The sequence below is a fragment of the Marmota monax genome, unplaced genomic scaffold, assembly GCF_021218885.2.
Source record: "Marmota monax isolate L192 unplaced genomic scaffold, Marmota_monax_Labrador192_F-V1.1 WCK01_AAM20220418_F8-fsc00009, whole genome shotgun sequence".
Classification (NCBI taxonomy): Eukaryota; Metazoa; Chordata; class Mammalia; order Rodentia; family Sciuridae; genus Marmota; species Marmota monax.
Window position 1 is genome coordinate 26,100,306 of NW_026694710.1, and position 24,376 is coordinate 26,124,681.

At 63.9% G+C, this 24,376-nt stretch overlaps 1 protein-coding gene across 7 annotated transcripts in view; it reads left to right on the plus strand.

Annotated features, from left to right (window-relative positions):
• The window catches only part of Sh3tc1 (SH3 domain and tetratricopeptide repeats 1), a 45,552-nt gene extending 26,013 nt beyond the window's left edge, over positions 1-19,539 (plus strand). For 6 of the 7 annotated variants that reach the window (XM_046423582.2, XM_046423581.2, XM_046423580.2 and 3 more), the window contains 12 exons: positions 581-785; positions 1,757-1,833; positions 2,574-2,769; positions 4,568-4,701; positions 6,417-6,458; positions 7,875-9,563; positions 11,371-11,551; positions 12,615-12,765; positions 14,260-14,382; positions 15,007-15,157; positions 15,941-16,137; positions 19,183-19,539. In XM_046423582.2, the coding sequence (XP_046279538.1) occupies positions 581-785; positions 1,757-1,833; positions 2,574-2,769; positions 4,568-4,701; positions 6,417-6,458; positions 7,875-9,563; positions 11,371-11,551; positions 12,615-12,765; positions 14,260-14,382; positions 15,007-15,157; positions 15,941-16,137; positions 19,183-19,440 (3,404 nt within the window). In that variant the 3' untranslated portion in view covers positions 19,441-19,539. Of the gene's footprint in view, positions 1-580; positions 786-1,756; positions 1,834-2,573; positions 2,770-4,567; positions 4,702-6,416; positions 6,459-7,874; positions 9,564-11,370; positions 11,552-12,614; positions 12,766-14,259; positions 14,383-15,006; positions 15,158-15,940; positions 16,138-19,182 lie in introns of those variants that run through there. The other variant, XM_046423579.2, reaches the window with a different exon arrangement.
• The last annotated feature ends 4,837 nt before the right edge of the window (positions 19,540-24,376 follow it).

Sequence of the window (24,376 nt, forward strand, 5' to 3'; positions counted from 1 at the left end):
CTCCAGGTGGTGGCTACCTGGCGCCCCCTGGCGCCTCCTGGCACACCCTGGCAGTAAGCGGGCCTGGGCAGCAAAGACCCTGGCTGCCCCCGGGGAGATGAGGTGTCTGGGAAGTGGCAGAAGAGTCTGTCTGGTGTCCCCACCTCCAGCCCTGATTCTTGCTGGGCTTCGAGGCCCGATTCTAGAGGAGGGAGGGTAAAACGGCCTTCCCCACGGCTCTCAGCCTGAGCTGCCTGGCCGGGGCTGGACTCCCAGTGGCCGACCAAGCAGGGAGTGCTGGGGACCACCCATCTGGCCTTCGTGGGTCAGGGAGGACACTGAGGCCCAGAGAGAGTCTGAATTTGAGCAGGCCTCAGAGGCCAGTGGAGGCAGAGCTGGGGCCCACCCCGGGTTGCTGGCCTCCTGTCTGGGCTCCTTGGGCCTCCAGAGCCAGTCCACTGGTTCCTGGGGCTGAAGCAGCTGATGGGGCCGCCCCCCGGGCTGCCTTCACTGTGGGTCCTGTAGGGGCGGGGTGGTCCTGCTGGCAGAGTTTCAGCTGCCCGGTCCAGCCACCTGGATGACCACCTTTTTCCTTTCAAAGGGCCTTTCTTTGTCCTGTGTCCTGACCACCATGTGAGACTGACGACTGGCCGCCAGAGTGTGGGGAAGGGCCCCCAGGTCCTCAGGAAGGCTTCGGGGCACTCCCTGGGGGACGTGGCCCTGGAAGCGGACTCTTCAAGCCCCATTCCCACCACGTCTGGGGCGGCGGCAGCGGCTGCCCCGGAGCCCTTGATTCCGTTCCATCAGTAGGTACCGGACTCTCTGTCGTCCCTGTGGCTCTGGGTGGTGCTGGGCCTCACAGATGGTCCCTGGGCCTGGCAGGTCGACTGCCCAGTGGGGTGGGAGGACAGGCAAGATGGGAACCTCTTCTGCGGCTTCCTCTCCGGGCCACAGGCAGCGCCTCGGGGGGGCCCGTGGGCTCTCCCAGGACTCAGGGCACAGGAGTGTGCGGCACACAGCCCTCATCAGGCCCCCTCGGAAGCCCTCCAGGGAGGCTCAGGACAGTTGCACCCGCAGGAAGGAGGCAAACGGAGATTTGCACACACAGAAACGGAGTGCAGGTAAAGCTAGTGAGGACGGTAGCCCAGAAGATCCTGCTGGCTTGCTGAATGGCTCATAGACTAGGCTGGGAGCTTCCTAGAAGCCAAAGCAAAGAGAGAAACTCAACCTCCTGATTGACAGCGATGGTGGGGTGGCGGTCAGTGGCCGCTCATGTCTCCTACGAAGACCAGAGGAGTTCCTAGTTTCTCCAAGAAACTCCCCTGTTTGCTGTGCCCAGTGAGGTCCTGGCAGGTGACACAGAGCACGTCCGTAGGCCATCCTCCAGGGTCAGGTTCCAGAGGTTAGATGGAGAAGGAGGACGGTCAGTCTCCACTACAGTGTTCTTGCTGTCTGTCTGAGGAGCAGAGGCCCAGACAGGGTCATTTGTGCAGGCCCATGGTGATGGACAGTAGGGTCAGGGCCGGAGGCCAGGCTCCTGCAGCCCCACAGCACTGAGCTGCTCCTGGAAGCAGTGGGGGCAGGTGCTTATGGGAGGTGGTCTGCAGGGGTCCAAAGCAGTGATGCAGTCCCTGGGCTGGGTAGTGCCACCGGCCCAGCAGGTACATGTGACCAGGAGGTGGAGGGATCTGCTCAGGTTGCTGGGGCTGGACACCTGCCCAGAAGGCGTCTGCCCCAGTCTGAGGTCCACGGCACAGACCTCCTCTCTCCACTCTAGGTGGGCCCTTAGGGCCCCCTGGGACCCCGCTGACGACTCCGTGGGTGGACCTGTGACATCTGACAGCTCACTGATGGGTAAGAGTTTCCACCGGCCTCTCTTTCCCGGGGGAGAGGTAGCCCATGAGTCATGGGCACCAGCATTCTGGAAGTTTCTGTGTTTGCCCTGAACCCTCCCCAAGCCAAGGGACAAGGCTGTGGTCCCCTCCTGTCTGCAGGATGAAGGCTGAGGCTCAGAGAACTCCAGGGCTGATCCAAACTTCACAGCCCCTGGGAAGGTGGGCTGGCATCCTGTCATCGTCCCCAGGAGCCTGGGATGTGGCTCACAGACACCTCAATGAGCTGTCCCAGGTCTCAACACCCTGGAAGACCTGGGAGGAGGCGGCCAGCCTCTGGCTGAACCTGCTGTGGGTGCCAAGGGGACCCCGAGGCGCAGCCTGGCCCTGTCCTGGGTCTTTGTGAAAAGCTGCCTGCAGCTCCCGGGCTCAGGGGAACCAGAGCTCTCTGCTTGGCCCCCAGCGGCTCGTGTTTGCTTGGCTTCTGTGCCAGCTACGTGGACACAGGCCCTGGGGGCAGGAGGGACAGGTCACAGTCTCCCTGGAACCTGAAGACCCGGCTGAGCGAGAGTCATGGCCGCCGTTTCCCATGTTTGGTTTAGGGATAAGAGCGCCTCTGTCTGGGGTCCACTTAGATGTCCAGCCCCACACTGCAAGGCCTGAGCTTCCTTCACCTCCCCCAGGGGCAAGGCAGATTTTCTGCCAGAAGTCCCGGCCTCTGCCCACCAGCCCCAGCTCTGACCGCGTGGTCTCCTTCCACAGGGCTTGGCCAGGCCTCAGCGGTGGCGGACTTCCAGGGCTCAGGGCCTGAAGAGGTGTCCTTCCGGGCCGGCGACCTCCTCGAGATCCTGGGTGCCCAGGTGCCCAGCCTGCCCTGGTGCGTGGGCCGGCACGTGGCCTCAGGCCAGGTGGGCTTCGTGCGGACCAGCCACATCAGCATGCAGGGCCCGGTGTCTGAGTGAGTGGACGAGGCCCCCCTTTTCTAGGCTGATCCCCACCACTCCCGGGGGACCCTGCCACCACATCCACAGAGCTTCCCAGGTGACCACCTGGATGCTGGCCTGGACAGCTCCTTCCCCCTTGCGGGGCTCAGGTCACCATTGCCTCTGCCCCAGCACCTCTCCAAGATGCTGCCAGGCGGGCATCCTCTGAGAGGGGACGCGCCCCGACACCTCCTGGTGCTTGTCCCACAGGCGGCTGGCCATCAGGCCTGGAGCCAGGGGCAGAGAGCAAGGTGCGGGCAGCCCCAGGCAGCCTCCCCAGAAGCTTCGGCTGCCAGCAGCGCCCCTTGGCTGGTGGCTGTGTCCCTCCAGCCCCGCCCAGTGTCCACAAGGCCTCCTCCCCTGTGTCTGTGACTGTTTTCTCTAAGAAGGACACTTGCTGTCATGTTACACCCCCTCCAGTGGGTCCCACCTTGACCAGTTACATCTGCAAAGACCTCATTTCCAAAATCGTTACCTTCTAAGAGTTTGGAGTTTGGAGGGTCACTCCTTAACTCAGCACCCCAAGTCTCTCCCCTCCATGAACCCCTTTCAAGTGTCAGCCATGGGCTTCGAGGCCCCTCACAGCCCTGGTGCCTCCCATTCCAAGGGCCACCGCTTGCCATGAGTCCCCCGGAGTCCAGCTGTGGGGAGGCTGGCTCCTGGTTCCTTGGCTCTCACGGTTCTGAGTCTTGTCTGTAATGGTCTTTCCCAGGGACATTCTTCCTGTCCCCTAGCCCCCAACCCCAGCCAAGGGACTCCCAGGGACAGATGCTGGTCAATTCTGTGTCACTGCTGCCCAGCCCTGGCAACAGTGAGGGTCCTTGGGGAGTGGTCAGTGGGCACAGCCGTGCCTGTCCTTGTGGTCTCTTCCCTGGACTTGGCCTCTCATTGTTAGAACCCAGTTCAGAGCCTGGAGAATGTGGGTGTGAGGAAAGTGTCCTCCACTCCGGTCCTGTCCCCTCTGTGGGCTCACCTCCCACTCCCACAGGTGAGACACGTTTTTGGTGGCCCTGTTCTGGGCTATGCGCTGAGACTGACCAATAAGCTATATCCAGAGGTCCATGTCATACAGGCCGTTTAGTCCTGTAGCTCCCTCCCAGCTCCTGCCTCCTTCCTGTCCCCCTCCTGGACTTGGTGGCCACCCGCCAGCCCTGTCCCTGCCTGAGCACTGTGGGACCCTGCAGAGGCTGCGTGAGGAGCACGGTTGGCACAGCAGCTGCAGGGGACATTGGAGGGGGCTTTGAAAGCTGCCGGGAGCCCCCTTCCCAGGCACAGTGGTTTGGCGCTGGCCTCCCTGTCTTCGCTGCCGTGCGTGGGGACTGTCTCAAATGAGGGAGTAGAAACGGTCTGACTGTGAAATGTCACTGTCAAAAGACACGATCACAACAAATTCAGCTGAAGATCCAATTGGCTGTGTCCACGAGTCACGCATCAGGTGGCCGAGTCCAGCAGGGGCTGGACAGCGGCAGGTGTTGTCAGGTCGGACTAGGGAACCGCGCTGCAGCGGAAGAGCCTTCCCGTTGGCACCAGGTCCCTGCAGGTCACTGGTTTGTAAGGGGTAAGGCAGCGGGGCCTCGTCCTCACCCTGCCCCTAAAACTGGCCCATTGGAGACATGGCCCTCTCTCGCTGGTGTCCTCAGAGGCCAGCGGAGCCGTCCCAGCGTGGTGATGCAGAACCGCTGTGCCGGGCCTTTGGTGGGGTCCTTGGGGCCCTGCAGAGCAGCCCCGGTCGCGGCCTCCTGTTTGATTGACACCTGCGTCATGGCTCCCCAGGTTGGAGAGTGTGGTCTTCCTGGACGAGGGAGAGAGGGTGTTCTTCAGCAGCGAGGGGCACCTTTCGGAGGACACCGCCCAGCGCTTGCTGAGCAGGATGGCGGGCACTGAGGTCTGCTCCGTGCACAGTCTGGGTAGGTGTGGGGCCTGGCTGACTGTGTCCCCGCAGGGGACCTGGGAGAGTGCTGGGTGGATTCCTGGAAGGATGGTGACTGCGCCCACAGTGGAGATAAAGGCTTGGACTGGGTGAACCGGGTGGCATCTGGCCAGTGCTGAGGCCACCCGTCCCCCACCCTATTGGCACTGGGTTTGTAGGTCTCCCAGTGAGTCCTTGGGGACAGGTGTTTCTGCTCCCCCTCCTTTCCCAGCAGCCCCCAGCTGCCCACTCCTCATGCCTTCATGTGGGCAGAGAAGGCCAAGCCCTGGGTGCCCAAAGGTGAGCAGGCGACAGACGGCCACTGCCTCTGGGCATGTGGGGTAGGCACAGAGAGAGAGGCGTGACGAGCTGGGGACGCAGGAGGTGCTGAGGCCCCCGTTGCCCAAGGTCATGAGGAAGCCTTTCCCCACTGGTCTCAGGCCCCAACCCAAGGCACGGGCACCCTTGGCCTTGGCTGGGCACATGGAGCTTGGCTTCGCTCTAGGGGGACAAGCTCCAGGGGGGTCCCACCCTGGCGGCCTCTGCCCAGCCTTGCCAACCCCCTGTGGAGAAGGAGCCGGAGCTCTGCCACTGTGGAGGGCTACCCAGCCTGGCGGCTGGGGAGGCAGGCAGGACCCAGGGTGCCCACCTACGGAGCAGTGCCACTCCCCACCTCCCCACAAACCTCTGCATGGGAAAGCGTCTCCCTGAGGCCCAAGGTACAGTGCAGTGGAGGAAGCCAGCCGTCCACACCAAGAGCAGCGAGGCTGAGCCAGGGACACGTGCACGCCCACTGGTGGGCCCTGATGCCCGAGCCCAGCAGAGGCCCACAACCCACGCACACACTCACACTCACACTCATGAGGCACAGGTATACACATGCACACGCAACCACACGTGTACACACTCACATGTATGCACACACAAACACACTCATGCCCGCACACCCACACGTACTCATGTAGCATGTGCACACGCACACAGACGTTTCTACACATATTTTTCTTCCTGCTTAATGATAGGCATCGAAACACCTTCCCGCCCACATTAGGTTGAAGCTTTCTAGGCCTACAGAAGAACGTCCTCCTGAACAGACTGCCCCTTGACCCTGGCCTCTCCGGGCTCCAGCCCCCGACATGGGCTGTCTTTCTCAGGGAGCAGACGCTGTGGCTGGGGTACCTCAGTGACCTATGTGCCCTCCCTGCCGGGCACCCAGGAGCACGTGCCTTCCGTGTCAGGTCCAGGCACCCTCACGTGCCCATGGTTACAGCTCTCTTCATTCCTGCCCGCTGTGGTCCCGGCCAGAGGGCGTCAGCCCCTTCTTAGGAGGTGGCAGCTGAGGCCAGGAGGTGCCTGCCCCAGTCTGAGCAGGGACGTGCCCACAGTGGGTGGCTCCGCCCCAGCCTGTGGGACTTAGGGCTGCTGTGGCTCCATCCACCCTGCTCCCCAGTGGAGCTTACAGGGCCAGAGCACCCCTCCATGGCCACGGTCCCCTGTCCAGAGGGCAGGCTGGAGTTCTGCGTGGTCAGGGGAGGGCAGGGGCAGACCACCACGCTCTGTCCTGTCTGTAGGTCCTGGGGGACGTGGACTCCTGGCTCCTGAGCCACACCTCTCCCTCATGGGTGCTGGTGGCCAGAGGGTCCCTGCCTGGACATGGCCTGGGACCACAGGGCACTGTCTGGAGTCCTGATGACCTCTCTTCCTCCCTCCCAGACCGCCTGGCAGAAGCAGAGGGTGTGCAGCCTGAGGAGCGAGGTGGGTGCTGCCCACAGCTTGGGGTCTGGGGTCTTGTGGTCAGAGGTGGGGCCTCGTGGCAGGAGTGCAGGGCAGAGGTGGCAGTGCTGGGCACCAGGTACTGAGCAGGGGTGCCAGTCCTCTGCCGTGAGGGTGCAGGCGGGTGTGGGAGGTTTATGGGGTGGGCCTGAAACCCCCCTTGCACCTCGAGGCGCTGGGCCCCTCACTTCCTCTGACTGATGTGTCAGCCCCACTGGGCCCCACAGGACAGCCCACTCGGCTATGGCTTCCTCTGGGTGACTCAGAGCAGCTGAGGCCTGTCCTGCTCTGTGCCAGGCGGCCAGGTCACACTGCCCGCAGGGAGCGGGGACAAGGAGGGTGGAGCTGGAACATTGCTCTGGAGAAGAAGCCGCTCCCCCAATCAGGTCTCTACAGGTCCTTCCTGAGGGCCTTCTTGGTTCAGGGACACCCTCTTTTCTCCCCTCTGCAGCTCAGCTGGCTCCCTGCACCCCTCCCCAGGGGTCTGAATGGCAGGGTGGGGGCATTTGGAGATTCCCTGGGAGAACCAAGCACCAACTCACAAGGGCTGCCCTGGGGTGCAGACAGGGAGGCCCTGAGATGGGGCCTGCGGGAGGCTGGGCCTGCCTCCTTCCCACCTGGAGCCTCTGCAGACCCTCCTGTCTCCTGAGCAAAGACCCCGTGGGCCCCTTAGCTGCCTGTGCTGGGCTGGCAGTGGAGGCCAGCCATGGGGGCTCTGTGGGGGGCAGATTCCTATAATCCAGGGCAGTCGGATTGGCAGGACCTCTGCCCCTAAACTGAGTTTAATTTTTTCTTGTTCTAAGTCTTTGCCAACTGACAAAGAGTTTGCTTTGGGAGCCATTCCCGATCCCTCTTGCCAGAGATGGTCCCTTTCCTGTGGCGGGGAAGGGCAGATGGCCAGCCCTCCTCTCCAGCTGGCTGGTTCCTGGGGATGGAGCCGGCCTGCCTCCCCCGCGGAGCTGCACCCGGCCGGCCGTTCTGCCTGTTCTGCATGACGACTTCAGTGGGCAGATCAGCAGTTCTGACTGGCAGTTGGGGCTTCCTGGATGGGGCGAGCCCAGCAGGCTGAGCAAATCACACCTTTGGGGCTAGCCCAGAGGGTGGACAGGACTCCTTATGAGGCTTCAATTCTTTCTGAAGGGAAAGGGACCCACCAGCCACGGCTGAGCTCTGAAGCACGGATCTCCCATGACGGTGCTCTCAAGAGGGCGGAGATGGAGGGAAGAGGGTCATGGGGAAGGAACATGGAGCCACCAGACCCTGCTGTCCTTGGAGCAGCCTGGGGGGAGGGTCACCTGGGTGGTGCTGCTCCAGGGACGGCGGGGGAGGGGAGAACTGTGCAGGCCAGTGGCCTTCACACTGGACGCTAATCCCACTGGGCCTTTTTGTGACTTGCAGAAATGCCTCTACCCGGCCTCAACCCCGAGCCCCAGGAGACCCTACGGACAGTGAAGGATGTTCTAGAACAATGCAAGACCTTCCCAGGCTGCCCTGAGGAGGAGCCCGAGGCCAGGGGTCTCCAGGAGGCTTCTGGCTGTGTGAGCTCCCCCGACACCGAGGAGCCCCCCTTCTGCCTGCTTCCCAAGGACAGTGGGACGGACCCAGAGGCCCTGGGCTCGCTGCTGCAGACCCTGAATGCCCCTGGGTACCAGGCCTGCTTCCGTGGCCTGTATGACGCCTGCCTGCCATGGCTGGGCAGCGTGTTCTGCAGCTCTGCTGATGAGGAGGAGCTGGCCGGGCTCCTGGTACGGGCCCGGGAGATGGCCAAGAAGGCTGGCCTTGGCATGGCACTGGCCAGACTCTGCTTCCTCCTGGGACGGCTGTGTGCCCGGAAGCTCAAGCTCTCCCAGGCCCGCGTGTACTTTGAGGAAGCCCTGAGGGCGCGCGGGGGCTGCTTTGAGGACCTCTTCCTGGTGGTGGCCGTGTATGCAAACCTGGCCACCATCTACCTGAAGCAGAAATCCAGGGAGAAGTGTGCCCAGGTGGTGCCCAAAGCTGCAGCCCTGCTCCTGGGCACGCCCAGCCACATCTGCAGCACCGAGGCAGAGGCGGAGCTCCTGCGGTACGCGCTGCGGAGGGCCATCAGCGGTGGGAGCCCGCAGGCCGAGGCCCGGGCCTGCTTCCTGCTGGCCAGGCACCACACCCACCTCAAGCAGCCGGAGGAGGCCCTGCCCTACCTGGAGAGGCTGCTGCTGCTGCACAGGGGCCTGGGCGCCCTGCCCGCCGCCTGGCCTCTGAGCTGCTACCTGCTCCTGGCCGACACCTACAGCAGGAAGTGCCTGCCCCACCTGGCTCTGAGCTGCATCAGGGTGGCCTCGCTGCGGACCCCAGGCTCGCTGGCCAGCTCCCTGAGGAGCGTGGACCTGGTCCTCTGGAACGCCCCCCGGCTGCATGGCCAGAGGACGGCGGCTCACAGCCTCCCTGCCCAGGCCGCCCACTACCTCAGGCAGGCGCTGGCCTCCACAGCCACAGGCACGGGGCGGGCCCTTCGCGGCCTGCTCTATGCCAGCCTGGCCCAGCTGCACAGCCACCATGAGCAGCACAGGCAGGCCATCGCCTTCATGATGCGGGCAGTGGAGGCCGACGCCACGGCCGGTGCGCGCCCCGTGGTGGACCGCCTGGTGGTGCTGGCCTGGTTGTACCTGCTCCACAGGCAGAGCCTGGTGGCCCTGGACATCCTGCAGTCCATCCTGGATGCAGATGTGGCCAGCGAGGACCAGGAGGGTGTGATTGTCAACATGGCGGCCATTGCCCTGAAGAGGACGGGCAGGACCCGGCAGGCGGCTGAGGGCTACTACCGCGCCCTGCGCCTGGCTCGGGGCCTGGGCCAGCTGCGGAACCAGGCAGTGGTCCTGGCCAACTTCGGGGCGCTGTGTCTGCAGGTCAGTGCCATCGGGCTGGCCCAGCACTACCTCCTGGAGGCCATCAGACTCTTCTCACAGCTGCCCGTCGGGGAGTGTGGTCAGGACTTCACCCAGGTGCTCCTGTGGACGGGCCACCTGTGCACCCGCCGGGCCCTCGCCCAGCAGGGCAAGTGTTACTACCAGTGGGCCTTTCTGGTCGCTGTGGAGACGGGCCACCTGGAGAGTAAGTGGTGACCACAAGTGCCACCCGCGTCCCTCCTCCATGCCTCCCCGGCGTGCTTCTGCAAACCGGCGTCCGGGAAAGAAAACTTTCCATCTTTGTTCAGAGCGCCTGGGTGTGAGTCCGAGGCCGGGGGGGCTTGTCCCACCCGGAGAATGCTGAGTGCAGAAACCGCGGGTTCCCACGCTGGGCCAGACCAAACGTCCAAGAAGGCGGGCAGGGGTGGCTCCCAGGGCTGCCAGGTGCATACTCGGCCATGTTTGAGCCAAGTGGGTGTTGGAGGGGCCCTTCCTGGAGCCAGCCACCTCCCACGGTCATCTGACTTGCTGGCACAGCGCTCCTTACAGCCTTCCTCTCTAGGAGGTTGGCAGGAGGTTGGCCGCCACATCCCCTCTTCAACTCTGATTTTAGTAATTTCCATCTTCTTCGTTTTTCTTTGTCAGTCTGGTGGAAGATTTGTTAATTTTGTTAATCTTTTGGAAGAATCAACTTTTGAGTGGACATTGGTGGCACACACCTGTGATCCCAGCTACTCAGGAGGCTGAGGCAGGAGGATCACAAGTTCAAGACTAGTATGGGCAACTTAGCAAGACACTGCCTCAAAGCAGGGCTGGGGACATGGCTCAGGTCGAGTGCTCCTGAGCGCAATCCCTAGTAGGCAAAAACCCAAACAAACAAAAGCAAAAAACACCAGATTTGGGGTTAGTTGTTTTGTCTTCTATATTATTTTGTTATTTCCACTCTATTCTTCGTTATGTTCTTCCTCTTTGCTTGTTTTAGAATTATTTAACTCTTCTTTTTCTAGTTTCTTGCAGAGGAAGTTTAGGTTTGGCCTTTGAAATTTTTCTTAACAAAGGCATTCAGGGCTATGAATTTCCCTCTACACTCTTGCTTTAGCTGCACCCCCTGAGTCCTGGTATATTGTGCTTCTGTTTCTGTTCATATCAGAGTGGTTTTAGTTTTCCTTGTGAGCTCTTCTTTGACCCACTTGTTATTTAGGAATGTGTATTTTAATTTTCACATATTTTGGAATTTCCAAACTTCCTTCTGTTACTGATTTCTAACTACATTTCAAAGTAACTGAAGAACATATTTCTCAAAACTTCAACCCTTTTACACTTACTAAGGCTCGCTTTGTGGCCTGGCATGTGGACCATCTTGGAGGATGTTCTATGACACTGAAACTGAACTCTGCTAGTGTTGGGTGGAGTGTTTTGTAAGTACCTATGAGGTCTAGCTGGTTTATGGTGTGGGTAATTTCCACTTCCTTGTTTTCCTCTGGATTACTTTTGACAGTTGGAAGCTCTCCATAACTCCCAGCCCCTGGTTTGAGGAGAGGCCCGCAGGCCTGTGGTTTGGAGCCTGCTCCTGGACAGAGTGCAGGCCTTGTGATGCCGGGGCACAGCGGAGTCCCATTCCATGTGCTCCAGGCAAACACTCTGGACTCTGTGTATCCATCTGTAAGAGGAGGTGATGGTGCCACCTGGCCATCAGGTCGGGATGGAGGCAGCCCCTGCTCTGGCTAGGAGCTTGGTGAGGCAGAAACAGGAGGCCTGATGGGACGGAACTCTGGCTCTGAGGGTCATCAAGATGGCCAGGGCTGTCTCTGGAGCCTCCACAGCCTGCTGCTCCTGGGCTGTCCATGCTATGCCCCTGAGATGGCCACTTGGACTATCCTGGCTCAGTTTTCCCATCTGAAGGACCTGCTTATAGAGGTGTGGAAGAGGCGGACACTCAGCAAGGGGCTTTTGACCCCTGCATATAGCACTGTGGAGTCACAAGGGTGACATCTTCCTTTCGTTCTTCTCAGGCCAACTGCAAGCCGTCCAGCAGCTGTGCCACTTCTATAGCAGTGTCATGCCCAATGAGGCACAGAGCGTCATCTACCATGAGTTCCAGCTCACACTGGCCCGCAGGGTAGCCGACAAGGTGTTGGAGGGACAGCTCCTAGAGGCCATCAGTCATCTGTACCTGTCACTGGGCACTGAGCGGTAAGGGTCGCACCCCAGTGTGGGGTGGGGGCAGCATGGAGACCATGCCCCATTCCTGGGCAACCTCCCTTTGGTGACTGTGGGGCTCCTGGCATCAGCTGATGGGCCTGGGGTCACTCTGTCCATTACTCATGACTTGCGAGTCCCAGCTTGGGCACCCTCCCATCTGCTCTCAGCCCCAGACAAGCCTTGCCCCACAGATGCAGGGCAGCCATCGCTAAGTCACCCTTCCTGCCATGGTGGCTTTTGTGAGCTGAACTTTGCCTGCCCTGAGTCTTCAGTCACAGGGTGGCCGGGCCTCCCTTGTCCCCCAGACATGACAGTGGCCATGTGTTCCCAAGGCTTTGCACCCAGAGAAGCAGAGCCGACTGTTCCACCTGCTTCCCTGGGACAGCATCTTGGGACACCTCCCTGTGTGGCTTACACTGAGCAGCCCACAGGCCCTGTGGGGTCACTGTGGTGAACACCACCTGTCACGTAGGACTCGCTGATAGCTGGGCAGAAGCCAGATGTTCACGAGGACTAGGGGGACGGGTTCCTGTCCAGGCGTTGAGTTCACAGCAGAAGAAATGGGCCAGTGCTCTAGAGTGCTGCTCTCCAAGCATGGACCTGGGCAGGCAGAGCCCTGGAGGCCGCTGGAAGGGCTCAGCCTTGGCTCCCGCTGGAGGCAGAGCCTGGAGCAGGGCCCAGCGATCTGCCTGTGAACAGCCCTCTGCGCTCTGGGGCAGGCGCAAGTGTGAGAACCACCCGTCTAGGCCGTCTTTGAATTTCTGCCCTGTGCTGAGGGTTCCTGGTGTGTCCAGAGACAAAGCTGCGTGGGCAGAGACGGGAAGAGATGGGAGAGAAACCGGGAAGCCACAGGAAGCAGGCTGCTCCTGCAGGGTGTCTGCCCCAATGCCGCTTCCCTCTGAACAATTTGCCTTTTCTGTACCTGAAGACCATCTCCCAGCAGCCTGGGAGGGGAGGGCGCTGCACACGGCAAGGTCCACCCACCTGCAGACCCACCGTGGAGGAGCCCAGGCGGGTCCCAGGGCTCTTGCCTGACATCTGCGTCTGACTCCAGGGCCTACAAATCCGCTCTGGACTACACCAAGCGGAGCCTAGGGATATTCATCGACCTGCAGAAGAAGGAGAAGGAGGCCTATGCCTGGCTGCAGGCAGGGAAGATCTACTACATCCTGCGGCAGAACGAGCTGGTGGATCTGTACATCCAGGTGGGCGGTGCAGACGGGCAGCCTGCCGCGCTCACCAGCCACACGTCCACTCGAACCCCAGCTCCCGCCCTCCCGCCCATCCTCTCACCCATGAACCCATCCATCCATCCACCTGCCTATCCACCCACCCACACTCTCACCACCATCTATCCACCAATCCACTCACCCACCTGCCTGTCCATCCACCCATCCATCCACTCACTCACCCACCATCCATCCACCCACCCACCTGCCTATCCACCCACCTACCTGCTTACCATCCACCCACCCACCTACCCATCCATCCACCCACTCACTCATCCACCATCTATCCACCAATCCACTCACCCACCTGCTTATCCATCCACCCATCTCCCACCTACCTACCCATCTCCCACCCATCCACCTACCCACTCACCCACCACCCACTCACCCACCCATCCATCCACTCATCCATCCACTCACTCGTCCACCATCTACCCACCCACCCACCATTGTCCATCCATTCCAGAGCCAATGTTGAGCACCTGCTGTATGCCAGGGCCCCTGTCCCTCCCTCTCTGTCCTCCTGGCTCCCTGATAGTCTCCCCCAGTGCCCAGCATCTCCAACAACGATCTGAGCTCCCTGGGGGCAGCATGATGGCCCCTCTGTGTTGGTGCCCAGGAAGTGCTTAGTCCCTGTACAATCGATGTGCTCCCTCAGTTGAAGCCCAGAAGATCTTGCTTTAGCAGCCCAAGGCACATTTCCTCTGAAACGACATTGTCTGCAAGCTGTTTCTGGGGGCTTCCCCAACACCATAGGACACGGTGGGGGGCCCTGAGGCTTTTGTTTTGAGCACCACTGTGCTCCTTCCCTGAGCCAGGCCTGAGGACTCAGGACGAGGAGCTCTGACTGAGAGGAGAACCAGTCCTGCTTTGGGCACCGGGAGGGGGCTCCAGCTAGCTGTGGGCAAGGGGGCGAGAGCTGCCTGGTGGAGGGTGCTCCAGGCAGCAGGACCCGTGGTCCAGAGGCCCAGAGGTTCCAGGGGACCTGGCACGTTCTGGGGCTACAGGCAGTAGGGTGTGGCTGGACTCCAGGGAGAGGCTCCACTCGGGATGTTCACTGAGCACCTACTGTGCACCAAGTGGTGGGCACAGCTGCGACCTCAGTCCCCCTTCCCGTGGAGCTGGTGAGAAAGAAGGTGGACGTGGTCAGGTCAGGGGGGCTAAGGACCTGGAGAAGAAGTGGAGACAGAGGGGCAGCAAGTGGCGGGAGCCCAGGTGACGTGGGGTAGGGTGGGTGGGACTGGAGGCCCGCTGGGCTCTGTCCTGCCCACTGCCAACGGCTGCACCGGCCAGGGCTCTGGGGCTGTGGCTGGGCAGGCCCCTCTCGGCTCTCAGGGCCTCAGGGCTGTGGCCCCTGGGTCCCAAGAGCACAGCGAGTGGAAGCAGGCTGCGTCTGGGCGGGTGGGGAGGCTGCTGGGCTGAGCACCCTGGGTGCCTGTCGGGTGTGGCCTCCAGAGCTCCATCTTGCAGGTGGCGCAGAATGCGGCCCTGTACACGGGGGACCCCAACCTGGGGCTGGAGCTGTTCGAGGCGGCCGGAGACATCTTCTTCAATGGCAGCTGGGAGCGGGAGAAGGCTGTGTCCTTCTATCGGGTGAGCAGCGCCACCAGTCTGTGCGTGGCCTCAGGCAGGGACCACTGATGGGCCAGGCGTAGGTGTGGCTGGGTCAGGCGTCCTCCTGGAGGCCGGGCTGCCCTGGGCACCTGCTTGGCTTCCTGGAATGACCTCGGCACGCCCACCAGGGCAGGGCAGAGGCCCAGCCTTGGTCTCTCGCTGGCACCCAATGGTCTGAAGCAACCCTGGGTGGGAAGGTTTTGTCTGCATCTTACAGATGAGGAAACAGGCTGGGAGGCAAGGGGAGGTGTCAAGGGACATGCACATGAGACCTGGCCTCCTCCCTTCCCGTCCCCAAGGCTCCTGGGGTGCAGCTGGGCCCCGTCCACATCAGTGTGTGTTTCAAGTGGAGGGTGCAGGAGCCTCCCCCTCAGGCCCTGGTGGCTGGGGGCGGGAGGAGCTGGTCCAAGACTGGGAGGGGGCGAGTCCGGATGACCCCAGCGCCCAGTGTAGCTGTCGGGACCCCGACCCGTCCTCCTCCCAGGACTCGGCTGTGGGAATACCCTAGAGCGGGAGGGGGCGTGGGAAGCTCCGGCCCCGTGGGCTGAGGGGCACTTTGCACCTGGGCGCTGCAGAGGCCTGAGCCACCTCCCCCTGTGACAGGACCGGGCGCTGCCCCTGGCGGTCACCGTGGGGAACCGGGAGGCGGAGCTGCGGCTGTGCAACAAGCTGGTGGCCCTGCTGGCTGCGCTGGAGGCCCCACAGGAGGGCCTGGAGTTCGCCCACGAGGCCCTGGCTCTCAGCATCACCCTGGGTGAGCCCCTGTCCACCAGCCAGTGTCCCGCAAAGGGCAAAGCCTTCTGGGCTCCTCTGCCTTTTTCCTGCCAACTGGGTGCAGGCCAATGGGCCCCTGGGGCACTCCTGGCTCTGGGCCTCCACGGCCTTGGTCCTCCCCTGCCCTGGTCAGCCACTACTGTTCTCTGGCTGGGGAAATCCCTGTCCCCTTCCCAGAAGCCCCTCCCTTAACTCTAGGTGTCCCTCTGCCCAGCACCTGACCGTGCTGAGCCAGGCCTTCCGTCTCCCTGCAGACGCAGGGAGCCCACAGCAGAGCGTCGTGCACTGCCCACAGGCTCCAAGCGCTGGCCCCGAAGGGGAAGGACGCTGGGGACCACCCAGGCTGGCCTGCCTGTTTGCAGGGGAAGGCCTGGGGCTCCACTGGACAGAGAATCCCCAAGGCAGGAGGCTCTGCTGGTGACACACTCAGGAAGAGACCGCAGCAGGTCTGCAGGTGGCCTGAGCCCTAGTGCCCAGGAGCACAGGATCGCAGGGCCATCAGGGGTTCCTGGTTACAATCCAGGGAGCTCTGTGCGGGCCTGGAGCAGGGTGTCCAAATCCACCCCTTGGCCCACTCCTGAGGTCCAGGGGAAGCAGGCGTTGTCCACCCACTTTACAGAGAGGAAAAGCCAGGCCTGGGGGAAGCGACCAGCTGGAGCTGCCCAGTGCTGAGAGGCAGGGTCTGCCCTTGCTCCAGATTGCCCTGTGTCCTGCCCACCCCGCAGGGCCGTGTCCTCACACCCACCCCTACGCCTGTCCCCAGGTGACCGGCTGAACGAGCGAGTGGCCTACCACCGGCTGGCCGCCCTGCACCACCGGCTGGGCCACGGCGAGCTGGCCGAGCACTTCTACCTCAAGGCCCTGTCGCTCTGCAGCTCGCCGCTGGAGTTCGAGGAGGAGACGCTGTACTACGTGAAGGTGTACCTGGCGCTCGGCGACATCATCTTCCACGACCTGAAGGTGGGGGCCGGTGCTCCGTGGGGGGGCGTGGGGCCTGGGGTCCAGCCCTCCAGCAGCGCCGAGTGGTCTCCCTGGAGCCCCAGGCCTGGCTGCGAGGAGCTTCTAGAAAGGCAGATGCTGTCCAGCCCCTAGGGTGGCCAGGTCAGCCAGGAACTCATGGGGTACAGGACACTCAGTAGGGGGTGTAGTCAGGGGTCTCCTAGAGGAGGTGACGCCAGGCCAGTCTTGATGGTCAAGTAGGAGTTAGCAAGAAAGGGCAGAGGGGGTGGACTGCTGGGGGACCCGGATCCCCGGAGACCCGCACTGCAAGATCCGGCCCACCCTGGCCCCCGCTCCAGGCCTGCCCCAGGTGCCAGCCGCCTCTCAGGATCCCTCCCAGGGCTCTGGGGGAAGGTGACCTTCAAGGCACCCAGGCTGCGCTTCCCAGAGAGGCAACAGGCTTAGGGAGGGGTGCAGAGACCCCCGCAGCCAGGCTGCCCTTCCAGGCCCTGAGCGGGGCATCTTTCCATCTGTCCCCTGCCCTCAGGAGCTCCCTGCAGGTCTCCCAGCCCAAAGCAGGCACCCTGCGCAGCCCAGGCCCACGCTTCACACCACAGCGCAGGGTCTCCTCCTGCGCTGTGCGAGGGTCTCCTCCTGCGCGGGCGAGGGAGCCCCAGTTCCTGGGCTGAGCTCTCGGGGCCCTGACAGGAATCAGGGAGCTGGGGAGCTGGGGCGCCTGCCCACCCACCCTGAATGCCCGCCCACCGGCACGCCCACCCCTGACTGCGCTCCTGTGGGCCCTGCTGTGCGCTGGCGGCACCTGGTGGCCAGACGTGGTCCCTGCAGCCTCCTGCTGTGGCCAGGTCCCCACGAACTCAGGGGCTGCATCTGGCAGCCCCGAGGGACACTCACCTGCCCACCTGTGATTCTGGGGCCAGGGTCTCTGGGAAGGGGCCTTTATCTCCTCCTGGGTACACCCACCACCTGCCCCGCCCATGGGAGGAAGGAAAGGGCATCCAGAGGCCAAGGTTGGGCCGGGCGTGGTGGGGTCAAGGACAGAGAAGTCCCTCTGTTTCCTTCCTGCGCCTCTTGCCCAGCTGTCACCACAGCCTCACCTCGACCTCACGGCCAGCCTCCCACTCCCTCGGGGAGCCCTGTGTCCAGGGGCTCAGGGCAGCTGGTCCCTCCAGTGTGCAGCACTTGGCCTGTGGTGCCCCTGGGAAGGGGACAGCAGGAAGTGGAGAGAGAGGGTGCCCTTGGCAGCTGTCCCTAGCCCCGTCTACCCCAGGCTCCTCACAGCCAGAGGGGCCAGGCTCAGCGAGGACGGAGGGCCCGGGCGAATCCTGAGCTGCCCCACGGGCACACCCACAGGCTCGCACATGGTCACGCACACAGGCACACCCACGGGCTCACACACAGGACACGGGCTCGCACACAGGGGCATACATGGGCACACACACAGGCTTGCACACGGGCACGCACACGGGCTCACACACGGGGACACACACGGGCATGCACACGGGCTCGCACATGGTCACGCACACAGGCACACCCACGGGCTCACACACAGGACACGGGCTCGCACACAGGGACATACATGGGCACACACACAGGCTTGCACACGGGCACGCACACGGGCTCACACACGGGGACACACACGGGCATGCACACGGGCTCGCACATGGTCACGCACACAGGCAAACCCACGGGCTCACACACAGGACACGGGCTCGCACACAGGGACATACATGGGCACACACACAGGCTTGCACACGGGCACGCACACGGGCTCACACACGGGGACACACACGGGCATGCACACGGGCTCGCACATGGTCACGCACACAGGCAAACCCACGGGCTCACACACAGGACACGGGCTCGCACACAGGGACATACATGGGCACACACACAGGCATGCACACGGGCTCACACACAGGCTCGCACATGGGTACACACACGGGCTCGCACAATGGCTGGCTCCTTCCTGTTCAGTTGGGACGCCTCCTCTTCCAGGAAGCCCTCCCGCCCCAGCCCAGGCAGAGTTGGGGGCCTCCCTGTACCTTCCTCCAGGTTCCCTGCCTGGGAGCCCCAGGCAGCAGGGAGCACCTACTCACTGCCGCACCATCTTTGGTTTTGTCCTCAGGTCCGCCAGGGGGCAGCAGGGGACAGAGAGGAGAAAGGGTTGTGTGCTGTGTGTCTTGTCCCTGGTCCTGGGGAGCCACAGTGAGAGCCAAGGAGGAGAGGGACAGGCCAGCCCAGGTCTTAGGAGGCCTCTGGGGCAGTGGGGGGGGAAAACCTCGGGGGCAGAGGTGGAGATGGCCAGCGGTGGGCGGGCGGGGTCCTCACAGGTGCTGGGTGAGGGGCAGGAGGCTGGAGGTGGGTGGGTGTCAGGGGTGCACCCAGGAGGGCCTGGGGAAGAGGACATCTGGGAGGTGGCCTGGCCTGGCCCCTGGGAATGCTGGTGCCGTGGCAGCACGGGCCGCAGGGGCCTGGGTCACTTGCCTGTCTCCCGCAGCACATGGCCTGGGGGCCGCCACAGCAGGGACAGACCCTGCAGCCCAGGGGACCCAGCCCAGCCTGGGAGGGAGGGGCAGGCGTGTGGACAGCCAGGGCCTCTGAGGGAGGGCCCGAGGGGGCGGCCAGTGGGGGACAGGGCGGGGGGAGAGGCGCTCGCAGAGCAGCCGTCCTCCGACACCAGGCACCGGGGGACCTGGGGTCTGCCAAACGCTGCTCCAGGCCAGGCTCTGGGTCACACTGGGTGCGCTTGACCCCGCCACGGGAGCTGCTGGTCCTCCTGGGGGAGCTTCCAGGAAGCACGTCCGGTCACGAGGACACAGGAGTTGGGCCTCCCGCGGGGCAGAGCTCAGAGCCCCCATCTGCAGGCTCGGCCGTGGCCAGCCGTGGCCAGCCGTGGCCCTGTGCCCAGCAGACACGGAGCCTCTGGGTGCCGCGGGGGTGGGCTGTGGGCAGGCCAGAGGGTGGAGGAGCCGCGGGCCTGGGGCGGGGACCTGGGGCTGGGCTCCGAGTGGGAAGCCGCCTGCTCACACGGCCTCCCCGCCTCAGGACCCCTTCGACGCAGCGGGCTACTACCAGCTCGCGTTGGCGGCAGCCGTGGACCTGGGCCACAAGAAGGCCCAGCTGAAGATCTACTCGCGCCTGGCCACCATCTATCACCACTTCCTCATGGACCGCGAGATGTCCCTCTTCTTCTACCAGAAGGCCAGGACCTTCGCCTCCGAGCTCAACGCCCGCAGGACCAACCTGGTGCCCCAGAGCTTCTGCAGCAGGGCCCCCTGGCTGGCCCCCGGCCACCTGCCCTGACACCGAGGGATTGGCCCTGTGGAAGGGCCTCTGCCTTCCTGGCTCTGGAGGCTCCTGGCAGGCTGGACGCAGGGAAATAGCAATAAATCTTTCCAGTGACCTGCTGGCCTCTCTTGGTGTGGCCTGTGAGTCTCCTCCCCAGCCTCTGCCTCCCGACCTGTCAAATGATGAAGAGGTGGCGGGAGCCAGGCAGGATCCTGTGTCAGCCCTGTCCTCCCTCCCAGCGTCTGGACCTGCTCTGTCCTCAAAATGCCCAGTATGTGAGGAGTTCGGACTGTTATTACCCCAGTTAAAGAAACGTAGGCACAGAGAGGTTGAGTGTGTTACCCACTGTCACACAGCAGGTAGGGGCTGAGCCCCTGAGCCCAGGGCAGTAACTACCACACCACCCTACCAGCCTGCCTTTAGGCCTTGCTGGTGGCTCCCGGACCTTCTCACTTCTCAGGGGTTACAGACTAGGGGAGAGAGGCCTAAGTGCTGTCCATGAGTCCTATGGCCCAGGACCTTGCTGGGCTGAGCATGGCCAGGCAACCCCAGCCTCCTCAGCCCTGCAAGAAGTGGGCAGCTGGTAAAAGGCTCCCCACCCCTCCCTTCTGGCCACCAGCCTCAGCCCTGTCCCCAGGAACTCTGGGTGCCATGGGCATCCAGGCCCCTGGGAAGGGGCCCAGGTGGTGTCTTCACCAACCTCCAGGCAGGGAAACCGAGGCTCAGAGGCGCAGGGTCCAGGGAGGGCCTCCCCCTCCCCACTGTACTGCCTGAACCCCTCTTGCAAACATGATTTCAAGTGAGGTGGGGTTTGGAGCAGACTGGGCCATTGTGAGGTCAGCCAGCCCTCCCTGTGCCCAGAGCCTCTAAAAGAGCCTCACTGCCTCCCCAGCCTCTGAGGACGGAAACGGGCCTGGAGAGGGAGGGGCCGTAGGCAGAGCCTGGGGTGGAACTGGGGGGGCTGCTGCCTGGTCTCCGCCAGCCCAGGAGGAGTCCAGCTGGGAGGCCTATCTCTGCTCCGCCCACGGGGCTCCCAGCCTCGCCCACCAGGGGGCAGCAGAGAGCGCTCAGAGACCCCCTCGGGGGGGCCTTGGCTGGGGAGGCAGGGGGCCTCCTGCTGCCCTGTTCTGTGGGACCAGGAGGAGGGGACGGGCAACCTGTGCCACTTGGGCCAGAAGTGCTGTCGCAGCCACCCTGAGGACCAGGTCTCTGAAGTCACCGCCCCTGGACATCGTCCACCCCTCCACATGGGCTGGGTCCATAGGCCCAGGTGTCCTCTACCACCTGCCTGGGAGCACAGGGCCTCAGAGAGCTGGTACCTCTGGGCCTCAGCCCAGTTGCCAGGAGACGAAGGCAACATGTGGGGTGCAGAGAGCCTGACCACAGCTGCCTGCGATGACCGCAGGACGACTCCAGCCTCCACGGAACACTAGACCAGAGGCTGAGTAATTCTGGTCAACTTGCTTAGCCTCTCAGACCTTCTGTCTCTTCATCAGTACCAAAGGGAAACCCTTCCTGAGGTCCCAGGAAGAAGGGAGAAAGAGTGAATAGTGAGAGCTGAGCCCGAGTGCAGCTCGCGGCCTCCTCTGTGGCTGAGTGGGGGGGCTCAGCTGGCTTGGGCCGAGGCCCGCTGGACTTCAGCCCTGCTCTGCCCTTCGAGGCCAGGCCCAGGCAGCACATGCCCCCTTCCAGCAGAGTGGGCGTGAGGCCACCCAGGGGCCTGTGCCAGGGCCTCTGCAGCCCAGGCTGCCTGTGCAGACCCCGTGCCTCCCGTGCGCTCACCGCCCACTGACTGCTCCGTGGGCCGCTGCAGACCAGGGCCCCAGGGCTGGGGATGAGACCCCACTCCTTCTAGGGCTCCCTGGGATTGTCCTCTGGACAGAGAAGAGCAGCCGTCTGCCAGGGCCACAGAGCCCAGCTCCGTCCCGCGTGGCCGGCTCCCCGGCAGCCCACCAGGCACACGTCCAGGCTGGGCTCCTGCTCCGGATGGGAACTCTGAGGCTCAGGGAGGGTGGGAGCCCCCAGCATGTCTGCTGTTATCCACGTCCACCGCAGTGGCTGGCGGCCCTGACCAGGGACAGGTGTTAGGAAGGTGGTGCTGCCCAGCAAGGCAGCCGGCTCTCCCCAGGGCAGGGGGGAAAGGGCACCTGGAGGGACTTCCCAGTCCTCAGGGGGCTTCACGTGGGCCCTGGGGTCCCTGTCCTGCAAATGCAGAGTGTCCAGGTGTCCCTGCTGGGGCTTGGGGTGCCCTTGGGCTCTGGCCTGCACCATCGGGGACCTCAGCTTTTTTCTTCTAGTGGCTGTCCACTGGCACGTCCTCGGGCGTCCAGGGCCTGACCTCGTGCCTGTGGAGCAGGTGATGGGGAAGTCAGCTGGGGGTTCCCCCAGGAGCCCAGCAGTCCCCTTCAACTGCCCACAAGGACAGGGGGCCCCATCTGCACAGCGCTGAGCTCCGCCTTGGAAGGACCTGAGCCGGGAGGAGTCGCAGCCCAGGTGACACGTCCCCTGACCCTGATGGCCTCCGGGGCTCGTGATCCGCAGCCTGGGCTGGATCTCCTTTCTGAAAGGAGGGACTCCAGGGCGGGGCCATGTGGCCAGGCATCAGGGCCATGGGGACATCAGGGGGCGGTAAGCACTGGCCGCAGAGTGAGGAGCCCTCCCTGGGGCCGGGGGGAGGTCTGCCGGGGAGAGACAGTCCCAGTGCCCCGCCCGTCCCCAGAACTCAGCCCGAGGCCAGCAGGGCCTCCCCTGCCCTCCCAGCCGCTGCCCCGGCCGTCCAGCACATCCCCCCTGCCAGGTGGCTGGAGAAGGCCGTCCAAAGCCACTCACACTGGACAGCCCCCTCCAGGGCAGCGGCCGGCTGGAGGCCCACTGGGTGGGTCATCAGCACCAGGAGGAGCTGCGGACGCACCCATTCCCGCCACGGCCTGGACGCGGGCCAATGAGGCCGGGCTGGCCCTGCCTTACCCAGGGTCCCCGCCTGGCTGCAGAGACTTAGACCTCTGCCCCTCTGGGGACAGTGGATGGGACCCCTGGTGGGCTCTCTGTGTGAGTCACAGGCTGTGAACAAACCAAGGGAGACCCCAAAAGGACACAAAGGCAGAAGGCCCCCGTCTGTGCCCAATGGGCAGCGGCACAGCCCCTGGGCCTGCTGGGGTCCCGCCAGGTTGGCAGAGGACACAGAAGCAGCCGCTGACAGAGGGCTCAGGGTCCCCCCACGCCCGGTCACAGCAGGACAGAGGGAAAGAAACACTCACAAGTGGGCAGCGTTCAGAGGTGACCCCAGAGAGTCCCCGTCTCAGGCGCAAGGCCAGGCGCGGGGAGAAAGCCCAGCTCCTGCAGGAGCGCAGGGAGGCCGGCCGCAGCCCCACAACAGAGCTGGACATCGAGACGAGGCCGTCCCCGAGACCTCAGCTCACCTACTGGCCCACGGGCAGGAGAGCCCCCCGCGGGATCCTCCCACAGGGTCCCCGGCCTGCGTCCGCTTCAGAACTGGATCCGAGGTCGCGTGGGAGACGGGAGGGCCGGGCGTCCACACTCCAGGCTCCCACGGGGGGAGGGGGCCTGTCCTGTCAGCGGCCATCCTCCCTGTGACCAAGGCCTGCCCCAAGCCACCTGTGAAGAGACGCTCGTCCTGGCTCAGGCTCCGGGGCTGCCGGCCGAGGTCAGGTGTCCCCGCTCCAGCCTGCAGCTCCCCAAGGTCTGGGCGAGCGGGCACAGGGTGGGCAGGGCAGCCCACGGCTGGGGCTGGAGGAGAGGAAGGGCCACGCATGACGGGGAGCCCTCACTGCCACCGGCCGTGGGTGCAGGACCACCTGGGCAACGTGGCCTACTGGACCCAGGGACAGGAGCACAGGGGGCACAGGGGGCAGAGGTGCCCAGTGCCTGCTCCTGGGGTGGCCCGCGTCCCGCACTGAGCAGCCCAGAGTCCCCGAGGGCACGTGGCAGGGGACCCCGGTCCCTGCCAGCTGCTGCACGTGGGCACGGCCATCCTCAGCAGGGGCCATGGGCCCCCAGCTGGGTGCCAGCACAGGGTGCTCAGGTTGTGCGAGGACCACTGTGTTGGACGCACAGACCAGAGCGTGTGCGTGGAGGGCAGCGTGTGGAACTCACACACATGAACACCCCCAGAGGGAAGACGCAGTGGCCCAGGGGCTCGAGAGCCGCATATCGCCGCCAAGCAGCTGCCATGGTGCTAGTTGTCACCGCCTGGTCACCACCTGGCTGCCCTGTCACTGCAGGGCCTGTGCAAGGGCTTGTCACCGTCCCGTGCCGGGGCGTGGGCTGAGGGGCTCCTGGAGGCAGCAGGCCTGGAGGGACGAGGCTGGGGGTGGGGGCAGGCAAGGCTGGGCCTTTGGGCCTCAGCGGGGCAGGCTCTGAGTCCAGGGGAGGCCGGGAAGGAAGGCCCTGCGGATCCTGTGCCCAGAGGAAGGTTCTTTTCCTTCCTAGAGGCACCTGGAGCTCCTCACCCGGGCTCTGCTTTTCTGCCTGAGTTTCCTGGTGTGTACTTCCACCCAGCTGCTGCCCACCTGCTGGACTTCCTGCTGCCCCAGAGCCTGCCCGCTGCTTGTGTAAATCAGTTTTGACAAGTGAACATTTTCAGATTCCTTCTCTGAACCACTGCGGGCTTCTGGGTGGGCAGTGGGGCCGTCACCTCGTGGGGACGGAGCACACTCCAGACACCCCAGGGCTGTGGCCCCTTGGAGCTGAGGCTCAGAGAGGGGAGGTCAGTGGGCTGCAGAAGCAGACCCACCTGGGCCTCCAGCTCCCCACCAGCCCCAGGGTGCCAGCAGGCGACCAGGGCGGCTTGCCCTGGCTGGACATGGGCTGGGGGGAAGCCACCAGATCCAACCTGTCCTCGCCTGCATCCCCAGGGCTGGCCCGTCTCCCTGGCCCTTCAGCTCTGACACGAAGACCCTCAGGGGTGGCCGGGAAGACAACGCTGGCGGGC